Here is an 11,310-nt window from a genome sequence, read left to right as displayed (position 1 = left end):
ATAAATCACACAAAAGAATGCCTACTCAATTTTGTGGGCTATATTAAATATTTTCATAATTTTTTCATATTTTCTGTTTTATAACAAAATTTTATGTTTTAGCTCATTAATTTTTTGAAATCAACTATGCATTCACTACTAAACCACATATAATCTTATTTAGTATATCCTTAGCAATTCCTGGTTTTAGAACTTTTCTGAAACAAAAAGCCTTATTTCTTTTACTACAGGGATCTCACAATATTTTAATGGCATACAAGCTAATTCAGATGGACAAAAAGTCTTGCAATATAAAAAATGTGAATTAAGAGTCATTTTTGTTTTCTTTTTTATTTTTAAGATTTTATTTATTTATGCGACAGAGATAGAGACAGCCAGAGAGAGAGGGAACACAAGCAGGGGGAGTCGGAGAGGAAGAAGCAGGCTCATAGCGGAGGAGCCTGATATGGGGCTCGATCCCATCACGCCAGGATCATGCCCTGAGCCGAAGGTAGACGCTTAACCGCCGTGCCACCCAGGTGCCCCTCATTTTTGTTATTTTCTGATTAGTATCAGTACTTCCCTTAGAATAAAAATTATGGTAGTAAGCTATGTGAATATCAGGATTACTTAAGTTATTCAATTATACAACAATTTCCTTTCTTTGTGAAGGTAAGTGTACTTGATAGTGAACTGGGAGTGGTAAGGAGGATTTATTTGTTGTTATCGAGGATAGCGATAAAAAAATAAATTAAATAAATTAATATAAGAGGAGCACTTTTCTTTCATTTTTTTTTTATTATTTTTATATTTTTTAAAGTTTTTATTTTAATTCCAGTTAGTTAATACACAGTGTTATATAGTTTTAGGTGTACGATATATGATTCAGCACTTCCCTACATCACCAGGTGCTCATCACAAGTGCCCTCCTTCATCCCCAACACCTGTTTGACCCATTCCCCCACCCACTTGCCCTCTGGTGACCATCAGTTTGTTCTCTATAATTAAGAGTCTGTTTCTTGCTTTGTCTCTCTCTCTCTCTCTTACTTTTTTCCCTCTGCTTGTTCACTTTAACAGGAGTACTTTGGAATTTGACTCAAAATACTAACTGCTATGAAATCTCATATGTAAGCCAGAGGAGGTGGTATGGTCTTCTTTTTAAAAGTATCTTTAAAAGAAAAAGTTTGGAATTAAGACCAATCTATACATAGAGTGACAATACATGAACTCTTGTAGTTCTACTACCTGCTCTCTGGTTACACTAAAGTTACACATTTTGGGAATTTGTCTAGATTTATAAAAGTGCAAACTTAAGCCTCTACTCACCGAACTTTCAACTGTATCAGAAGCATTGTCTTCCACAAAATACATTCCGCATTTACCTATAGAAAGTAATTGGATATCAGTTTAAAAATATATGTGTACTATTACCACATGTGATTACAAATATGACTTCTGGAGTCAGTTGGACTGAATTTAAATCCCAGCACCCAGAAACAGTTCCTGTCACTCAAGAAATATTTTTTAATAGTGTCCATGAGATCTTGGGCAAGTTGCTTCTTTGTGTCTTAATCTCCTTATTAAAAAGGGGTGGAGGGAGGACTTTATTTCACAGGGTTACTGTGGGAATTAAATGAGAATATATGTAAAATGCTTATTACTAGCGTCTGGCACTCAGTGTTAAAAAAAAAAAAAGTTGGCCATTTACCATTACCCGTACTCTTCTTATATTACTAGCATATTAATTTGTTTTATTTTCTCACATATTAGCTGAAGTTAACTAGTAAACAAATTTTGTAGCAAAAGAAGAATCCTTAATTATTTTTATTTAAACACCCTATAGAGCAGAATAGACCTTAAAAGATAGCCCTCAATTTCTCCTGCTTTACAGGCTGGCTGTGCTAACACATGTCCCTACACCATGTATCCAAATGGTAGGAATTTCTCTGGGGCTCTGCATTGTATGCTGGTCACCCTTGAGCACCAAGCACTGCTGGGCTCAGAGAAGGGCACTCTCTCTATCCTCGTGACCATGGGGCTCAGTCCTGACAAGCTTGAAGCTCTTCATCTTGAGCCTTGGAGGCTGTAGCTTGAGCCTATAGCAGAAATAGGCTTTGGCCTATAGCACTCTCAAATTTAACTGCTAGAGGGCTCACAGAAATGCAGATTGCTGGGTCTCATTCTGCAGAGTTTCAGACTCAACAGGTCTGGTCTAGGGCCCAAGGATGTGCATTTCTAAGTAGTTCCCATGGGATGCTGATGCCCCCGATTTGGGGACCATGCTTCAAGAACTGGCCTACGGGATACAAACTGGTTCTTTAAGGGAACAGAGACCAAGTGGTGCAACCTATTCCTTCATATCAGGAAAAAATTTCTCACTAACTGTAATTACATAGATATCCATGGATGGACAATCTTAGCCTTTCTCTCAGAAGCACAACAGGGAATATAAATTATGAACTATCTCAAGATGGATATATTTCTTAGTATTCCAATAATTCTTCAGTTTAAAAATCAAAATTGATATACAGCAAAAGGAATGACTAACATAAAAATGTACACTTACGAGGAAAGTCAACTTCATAAAAATTTAAATGCTATTCATATGTTTAGAAAATAAGACTGTCATTTCCTCACATTTGTGAGTCACGGGCACTATATACAATGTTAAGGCAAAATCACCTATGTGATGTTAGAGAAAGTGTATCTGATTTAATTNTGAGGAAAGTCAACTTCATAAAAATTTAAATGCTATTCATATGCTTTTTAGAAAATAAGACTGTCATTTCCTCACATTTGTGACTCACGGGCACTATATACAATGTTAAGGCAAAATCACCTATGTGATGTTAGAGAAAGTGTATCTGATTTAATTGTATTACATCAAACGACGCTTCAAATTATCTAAGAATAAAGTAAGACAGGGTGAGTATGTGTAAAACTCTTCAAAATGTGACTTACCTAATAACAATTCACCAGCTGTCTCTCTAGATGGTGCAACGCTGATACATCTTCGATTCACTCTGTCAAAACATATTTAAAATCACTATGATTAAATATTTTGACCAATTTTAGAGTACAGTATAAGCTTTATTTATCTAGTAAAAGATTTCAGCACAGCAGACTAGAGTTTCAAAAGCATGAGATGTCTTGTCTAAACCCACATGAAAATATTATCTCAAATTTTAATGTTCTAGTAGAGGAGAAAATGAAATTTTTAGAGAAGACTCATAACTCGTATGCCATGTATATGGAATATAGGGATTCAATTTTTTAAAAGAAACTTCAGTATTTTATATTTCCTAGTAATTAAGCAAACAGTGAGTCATGCCTCTGGTATTTTCAAAGACATGAAAGAATCCTTGTATTCTAGGAAAAACAGGGGATTTAGGCTCAGAAAAGATCTGTTTCGTCAAGTCACTCACCTTCTTCAAGTCTCAGTTTTTCATCTATTAAATGGGCACGATGATAACTGCCACCACCATAATAATTATAATACTATCAATAGCTACCATATACTGACCCATCGGATACTCAACAATATGCTGATAGTTTGGGTATTATTATCTTGCTCATGTCACAGATACAGACACTGACACAGAGAGGCTAAGTAGCTTGCTCAAGATCAGATAGCTAGTAAGTCGAGGAGCTAAAATCTGAACTTTTCATCACTGCACTAGACTGCTTCTCGTGGATGCCACCAGCAGCGCTGTCTGTTTCACAGACCACTACAAAGACAGACGCATGCAGAGAAGGGCCAGAGCACAAGGCCTGGGAGCCCAATGGATCCACGCTATCGAAATGCCTTTTCCTTTTGGATTTTGGTCATTCAACTTTGTCCTCTCTTGAGCCACGTGTGTAGGACCTTTCTTAAAACCACAGCATTGGGGCGCCTGGGTGGCGCAGTCGTTAAGCATCTGCCTTCGGCTCAGGGCATGATCCCGGAGTCCTGGGATCGAGCCCCACATCAGGCTCCTCTGCTGGGAGCCTGCTTCTTCCTCTCCCACTCCCCCTGCTTGTGTTCCCTCTCTCGCTGGCTCCTCTGTCAAATAAATAAATAAAATCTTTAAAAAAAGAAAATAAAAATAAAACCACAGCATTATCTGAAATAAATATTACATAAACACTACAATAAACTATTAAATTCATTAACTCCTTCAACAAAAGTGAGAACATGTTGCAGATTCACACTTACCTTATGGACTCACTCGCAGCTTTGTCTTTTACAGTTGAAGAGAAAGAAGAATGAGTTTTATCTTCAAATAGGAAAGAAAGTGGTGGTTTGACCACATCTGTGGAGGAAAAAAGTACATATTGTGTGTATGTAAATGACTACAGTTATGTGCTACATTTGTATGTTGCATCAAGAGGTCATTATTACCTTCTGATTTCTGCCTATCCCGAAGGAGATACTTATTTGGAATAGTTAAGTAACATCTCTGTAAACGTCTCCTCTCTCGATTTGGCCCTTCTGTTGGATCCAATTGCCATGAAGTCGGATAGTAGAGGGGGTCATACCAGGCTGCTCTGCAAGTGCAAATAAAAGAATATTTTAAGGGGCAATCTGCAGTACTTACAGCTTTAAATAAAATCATTATAGAACTTGAATAAGGAAATCAAAATTGATCTATTCAATTAAAAAACCCCAGCTGCTTATGTAATTAGACTAGGGAATGCATACACATAGTACAACAGAGTAAGATAAAAAATAAGTGTCCTTCTGCTCCTGAACCCAGTCTTTTGGTTCCCTGCCTGGAGACATGCTCTGCCACCAGTTTCTACTGGTTTCTACTACTCTGAATGCTTTAGCAACATGTATGCTTTAGCAATACATTGATTGGGTTTAATATGGCCTGATAAAGAAAAAATCCATTTTCCAAGTTAAGTTTCTATATTTCTCATCTTGCCTACTATTTAATGTAATAAATAAAATTAGTTCATTTTTGTAGTAGAAACCACATTTCTTAAGATGTTTAAAAATAAGTTCATATTTTATTTTATTTAAAAAATATTTTATTTATTTATTTGAGAGAGAGAGAGAGAGAGAGAGAACAAGCAGGGGAAGGGACAGGGAGAAGCAGGATCCCCGCTGAGCAGGGAGCCCAATGTGGGGCTCCATCCCAGGACCCTGAGATCGTGCCCTGAGCTGAAGGTAGACACTTAAGTGACTGAACAACCCAGGTGCCCCAAAAATAAGTTCATATTTTAAATGAAAGAAAATAGTAGAACTACATTGAATATATTTTTAGAAATAGACAAGAGGAAAAAATAATCACCCTGAATCCTACTACTCTAAACATACCAATTACTGGTAGAGAGTATTTTCTTTCATTTTTAAAAACTGTAGTTATAATTATTATGTATATATATTTCTCTATCCTTTCTTCTTCCACTGGACATATTTTAATCTTTATTTTCATCACTGAAAATGGCTGACTAATGCACAGTGTGGGTGCATTATAATGTATTTAAACCTATTACCATTATTATATATTTAAGTTGTTTTCAGTTCATTCCCTAGTATAAATAATGCAGAGATGAAAACCTTTATGTTTATTGCCTTTCTATATTTGGAATATTTTCCTTAGGAGAGAATCACTAAAACAGGATAACTGGAGCTAGAAATAAAACATTTATAGGACTCCTGACATATGCTGTCAGAGTGTACAATGCCATCGAACCTCTGACCATGGACTAGGTTACATTTCTTCCTGGTGTGGGTATTAGCACCTAAAAAAATGTATAATATAAAAGGTAAAATACAGTATTTAAAGGCTTTAAAAAATCAAATTAGACTCTAGCCATACTGAATATTTTTCTATCTGTTCATTAATTTATTTGTCTTATGTGGAAGAGTGTATTCACATCTTTTGCTCAAACTTTTGGGATCTCACATTTTACTTTTAAGTTGGCATGAATTTTTAGAACTATAAAAAATTAACTCTTTGATATATTTGCTGAAAATAAATTTTCATGTTTTGTTGTTGTTGTTATAGTCGTTAAAAACACTGGAAAAAATTAAAGCTCAAATCCATTTATTTCTTCTTGGTAGTTTCTTCTATGGTGTTTGAGCTTAGAAAGTTAACCATCTATCACAGAGTTGATAAATACCCTGTTTTCTTCTACTTTATAAACTTCATGAGTTTAATTCTTTTGTTCACCTGGAATTTCCTTTAGTGTCTAATGTTTAGTGCATTTTAGCATCCCCAAGTCATGCTAATCAGTTTTCTTAATCAAATTTATTTATTTATTTATTTATTTATTTATTGGTGGACACACTTCCTTTATTTTTTTTTTGAGACTAATACCTTAATTTTCCTCTTTTCATTATCTGTGATGCATCTTTTAAATTTCATTATTAAAGTCTTATCTAGAAAAATATCTATTTCCCAACTATCCTATTTCAGTGATTTCTCTGTTTTTCTGCAAAGATTATATTTTAAAATTAAAGCCAATATATATATTTTATTATTTGGAAGAGCTAATATCTGCCTTTCTCATTATTTCTTCCCTTACCTCCAAAAATTTTTTAAATGTTTTTTTATTATATTATGTTAGTCACCATACAGTACATCCCTGGTTTCTGATGCAAAGTTCTATNTCTCCAAAAATTTTTTAAATTTTTTTTATTATATTATGTTAGTCGCCATACAGTACATCCCTGGTTTCTGATGCAAAGTTCTATGATTCATTAGCTGCATATAAAAAGATTCTTATAGGATTATTGAAGATGAAATAAATCACAAGTGATTAAACAAAAAATATTTAAACTAGTGAAATAATGTTATGCATCTTTATTCTGAAATGAAAATAGTGTTTCACATTAAAATATAAAACTGTAATGCTGGACAACCTGAAATGTCCTCCCACTTTGCTTACCTATCATGCGTCAGCTGTTGAATAAGTTCCTGCCAGTGTCTGCTGGCACTCAGATCTACTTTATACATTCCTCTGATATGCTGGATCACCCTTTTCCTCTCAATTCCTTGGGAGAGAGACACTGCCTGGGTGATGTCTGCAGCAATTTTAGATATATCCTTTGATTTTGAGTCCAGACGCTGAAAGAGACTAAGTAAACAAACGAGAATGCCCGTAAGTTAAGCCCAAGCGGGCTGTTAAGCAGATACAAAAGCATGATACTGTAAAACTTAAGTGTGTGTGTGAAGTCAAATGAATTAAAAAAGGCATGACTTTTAGAATATATAAAAACCTACCTTTGTTGATTATTATTAACTGTTTTCTGCCAGGTGGCTTTATTTGTACCTTCTTCAGTTTCATATTTCTTTTGTTCCTAAAAGATTTAGATAATATTATGTAGTATAAAACATATTATTTATCATTTAATATTGGCACTGAGGCCAACAAACTAATTTTAAAACCAAGTTAACAAAGGAAAACAACACTGTTCTCAAGAGACCAGAATGTTAAAATATAATAACCACTTAAATAATGTTATAATTCCCCTTTGTTTTTACACAATTTGGGGCATGAAGTGAGGGTAGAATAGCTAACCGGGGTGCCTAACGTAAGGGGTTTGCATAGTCGCTTGCTTCCTTACTTTGCTTCAAGGCTGATGCTTCAACTTGCTTGTCACTATAAAAATCTTTCCTTCACTGAAAGCTACTGATAAAGGATAACGATGATAATAAAGGCTAAATGCTCCTTACAATAAGCCTATTTATTCTCATAGTAAAAAAGTAATATAAAGTAAAAAAAAAAACCATTTCAAATTTATTATCAATGATATTCTATAATAAAAAAATTCTTTCATTCTTTAATTATGTTCAATGGGATCTCCTAAGAAAATTTGTCTTATGATTTCACTGACTCACCTCTTTGATCATTTTAATAAGATCTGCTCTTGTTGTTGCACTGGGAGGGATGCACTTCTGCCCACAGAGTTTTAAAGCATTCATGAGCAGTTCCGCTGTGTCTAGTTCTTCTTCAGTCAGTTCATCTTGGTGATTATGTATCAACTCTGACAAGTACAAAACTAACTTGGCTCCATGCTTTAAGAAAAAGAAACAATTTTTTTAAGTCATAAAGAATTTTTATTTCTTACATTTAAATTATTTAAGAGTAATTAAGTTAAATTATATCGCTAGATTTATTTGGTGGGATCTGGTTTGAATAAACCAGCTAAAAGAGACATTTTGGGAACAATTGCAAAGATTTGATTTTGCATTGGAAATATGGTGACATTAGCATGTAAGCTAATTTTGTTAGGTAAAATAATGTTACGGTTACATAAGACAATGTCTTTTTTAAAAAAATTTTTTTATTATATTATGTTAGTCACCATACAGTACATCCCTGGTTTCTTATGCAAAGTTTGATGATTCATTAATTGCGTATAACACCCAGTGCACCATGCAATACGTGCCCTCCTTACTACCCATCACCAGTCTATCCCATTCCCCCACCCCCCTCCCCTCTGAAGCCCTCAGTTTGTTTCTCAGAGTCCATAGTCTCTCATGCTTCATTCCCCCTTCTGATTACCCCCCTTTCTTTATCCCTTTGAAAAAGATTTCTATAATTTACTTTAAAATACTTCAAAAAAGAAATGTCAATACAATAAAAATATTAACAACTGTTAAATCTAGGTGACGGCTATATGGTACTCATTATACTTTCCTCTATTTTTCTTTTTATATTTGAAAATTTTCATTGTAAAAGGTAAAATAAAAAAGAAAAAGGAAGGAAAGTGAGACGGAAAAGAAAAGGAAGGAAGTAAGCTTTTGGGGAAAAATTTTTGGAGAGGATTTGCTAAAGGAATACAGGAAATAAGGTTGGGATAAAGGAAAATAATTCTTAGTTCTTCTCATAGGAAAAAGGAACTGGAAGGGAAACTTTCCTTTAAACCTTCCAGGTAAGAGAATTATGCTTATTTATTCTTTCTCCTTTGATTTCTGCTTGGTAGAACAGAAGTTGGCAAAACATCCAGAACAAAACCCTTTCCTTGGATTAGCTTGTAAGCAGTCATTATTCCTGAGGGAAAACTAAAGGTGAAAAACTCTAAAACCAGTGAGACGTCAGCGCCAGTTCTGTGCGCATGTCCAGAGAAGGGCTGCTTTAGGCCAGTCTTAAGAACTGCCCTGTAACCAAAATCAGAATGCTACTTAAGGTAATGACAACTATCTTTCAGAGAGGAAACCTAAACCAAACTTTGATTCATGATTTTTTAAGTGGCCCTGCCATGCTCTAGATCTTACACCTAATTGTTATGTGTACACTATGTATTATTTAAACATTAATTATGCCAACAAGTGAAGTACGCAGAATTTTGCTTTTTTAAAAATTTGCATTGATACAAATACCACTGCATTTGGCTTTGTGACATTTTATTTTATTTTTTTAAAGATTTTATTTAAATCTTTATTCGACAGAGATAGAGACAGCCAGCCAGAGAGGGAACACAAGCAGGGGGAGTGGGAGAGGAAGAAGCAGGCTCATAGCAGAAGAGCCTGATGTGGGGCTCGATCCCACAACGCCAGGATCATGCCCTGAGCCGAAGGCAGACGCCCAACCGCTGAGCCACCCAGGCGCCCCTTGGCTTTGTGACATTTTAAACTGTGAATCATATTAAATGTCAACAAATGAATTTGGAAGCTCTTACATTTTGGGTGGTATTTAAATTAACACATTGAATCACATCATGTCATTTCCCAAAAGCATAAGATGAACATATGCAATGATGAAAATAGCAAAGCTCATTTTAATGCAACATTTTAAATTAGTCAGGAGACAGCTGCTTCCTGACCAAAAGAGAAAAATGAACGGACATTCTGTGAGTAAAAGGCCTGAAGAGTTGGCAAATAAAGAAAAATAGTAAATGACTAGACTATTTTCACATGTGGGTCTTAAAGGTAATGCTCTTGATATAATCGAAAAATAGTTTAGTATTCAGTGACATTCTAAAAATCATCTTGAAAAACTATCAAAGATGTTTTTATTCATCCTGAATATCCAAAAGACACGTGATTTTCTTAGACACTGAAGTTGTTTCTAGAATTTCATCTCAACATCCGATCAACACTTTATTGATTGTACCTCCTGGGATTAGAAAAGGTGTTATTAGGGATGAATGCAAAAGAGGGAAAAGTCTTGTTTTCAGCTCTCAAAAAACTGATCTAAGGAACTGAATCTATTAAACACAAATCCTTAGAAGATAATAAAATGCTAACGTGTGTGAAAATAACATTTTCAGGGATGTGTCTAAGAATGAAGAGCTCTGAATGGGCTAAAGAAAGGGAGGAAGGTTTTGAAGGTGGGGAAAGGGAGCTGGGTGTATGGATAAACTGACAGAACAGGTATCCAGACGGACAAGCAGAGGAGGGAAAGCACTTTGTGCAGAGGGGACAGCACGAACAGAGCAGCAGGTCAGTAAGAATATACAGGATGTGAAGAGGCTGCAAGAGACAAAGATGAGTCGATCTTGAAAGAGGAGCCACAGACCAAGTGATTAATCCGACTCAAGTTATAACAACAGAAGAGAGGCACTGGGCTTTAAAAATCACGCAGATTACAAATGGAATACAGCTTGTAGGCAGCTCTAAGAAGGCACAAGAACATCTCTATATACTGCTATGGAATGATCTCCAGGATGTACTGTTAGTGGAAGAAAGGAAAGTGCAGAAGAGTGTGTAAAGTTCTCCTTCTTTGTGTTGAGAAGTGTTGGGGGGATAGATAATATATACACTGTATGTGTGTGTACACACACACGTGTGTGTGAGCACAGATTTGCTTATATCTCCCAAAGAAATAGTAATAAAAAAAGATGGTGACCTACAGGGAAAGAGAAGGAATGAAGGGAAAGAAAGAGGTAAGAGCTAGAAGCTCTCTGAATGTGCCATGTTTCACAATTTTGATTTTGGCACCATGGAAACATTTTATATAATTTTTTTAAAAAATTTATTTATTTGACAGAGAGAGAGACAAGCCAGCAAGAGAGGGAACATAGGCAGGGGGAGTGGGAGGGGAAGCAGCAGGCTCCCAGCGGAGGAGCCTGATGTGGGGCTCAATCCCAGAACACGGGGATCACGCCCTGAGCTGAAGGCAGATGCTTAACGACTGAGGCACCCAGGCGCCCCAACATTTTACATAATTAAAAACAAAGTTAAACAAATAAAAACCCAATAGAATCCCTAAAAATAGAAAATGAATGAAAAAAAAAAGAACATGACTAGTTAGTTGGTGGCACAACTAAGTACAGAAAATTATTTGAAGTGTTTTTACAATAGAGTATTTTCATGGTGTACTCATAATGGTATCCTAAGAACAAAAGAATCATGAAGAAGTCTTAATCTGTTCACTGGGCTTGTTATTAGTGAT

At 35.3% G+C, this 11,310-nt stretch overlaps 1 protein-coding gene across 12 annotated transcripts in view; it reads right to left on the bottom strand.

Moving 5' to 3' along the window:
- The window catches only part of LYST (lysosomal trafficking regulator), a 175,432-nt gene that overhangs the window by 45,688 nt on the left and 118,434 nt on the right, over positions 1–11,310 (bottom strand). For all 12 annotated transcript variants that reach the window (XM_034662476.1, XM_034662473.1, XM_034662468.1 and 9 more), the window contains 7 exons: positions 7,812–7,988; positions 7,194–7,270; positions 6,859–7,047; positions 4,361–4,506; positions 4,175–4,271; positions 2,941–3,002; positions 1,306–1,361 (listed from right to left, as the gene is read on the bottom strand). In XM_034662476.1, coding sequence (XP_034518367.1) covers positions 1,306–1,361; positions 2,941–3,002; positions 4,175–4,271; positions 4,361–4,506; positions 6,859–7,047; positions 7,194–7,270; positions 7,812–7,988 — 804 coding nt within the window. The remainder of the gene's footprint in view (positions 1–1,305; positions 1,362–2,940; positions 3,003–4,174; positions 4,272–4,360; positions 4,507–6,858; positions 7,048–7,193; positions 7,271–7,811; positions 7,989–11,310) is intronic.

The sequence above is a fragment of the Ailuropoda melanoleuca genome, chromosome 6, assembly GCF_002007445.2.
Source record: "Ailuropoda melanoleuca isolate Jingjing chromosome 6, ASM200744v2, whole genome shotgun sequence".
Lineage (NCBI taxonomy): Eukaryota > Metazoa > Chordata > Mammalia > Carnivora > Ursidae > Ailuropoda > Ailuropoda melanoleuca.
This window is presented reverse-complemented; position numbering and strand designations above follow the sequence as displayed.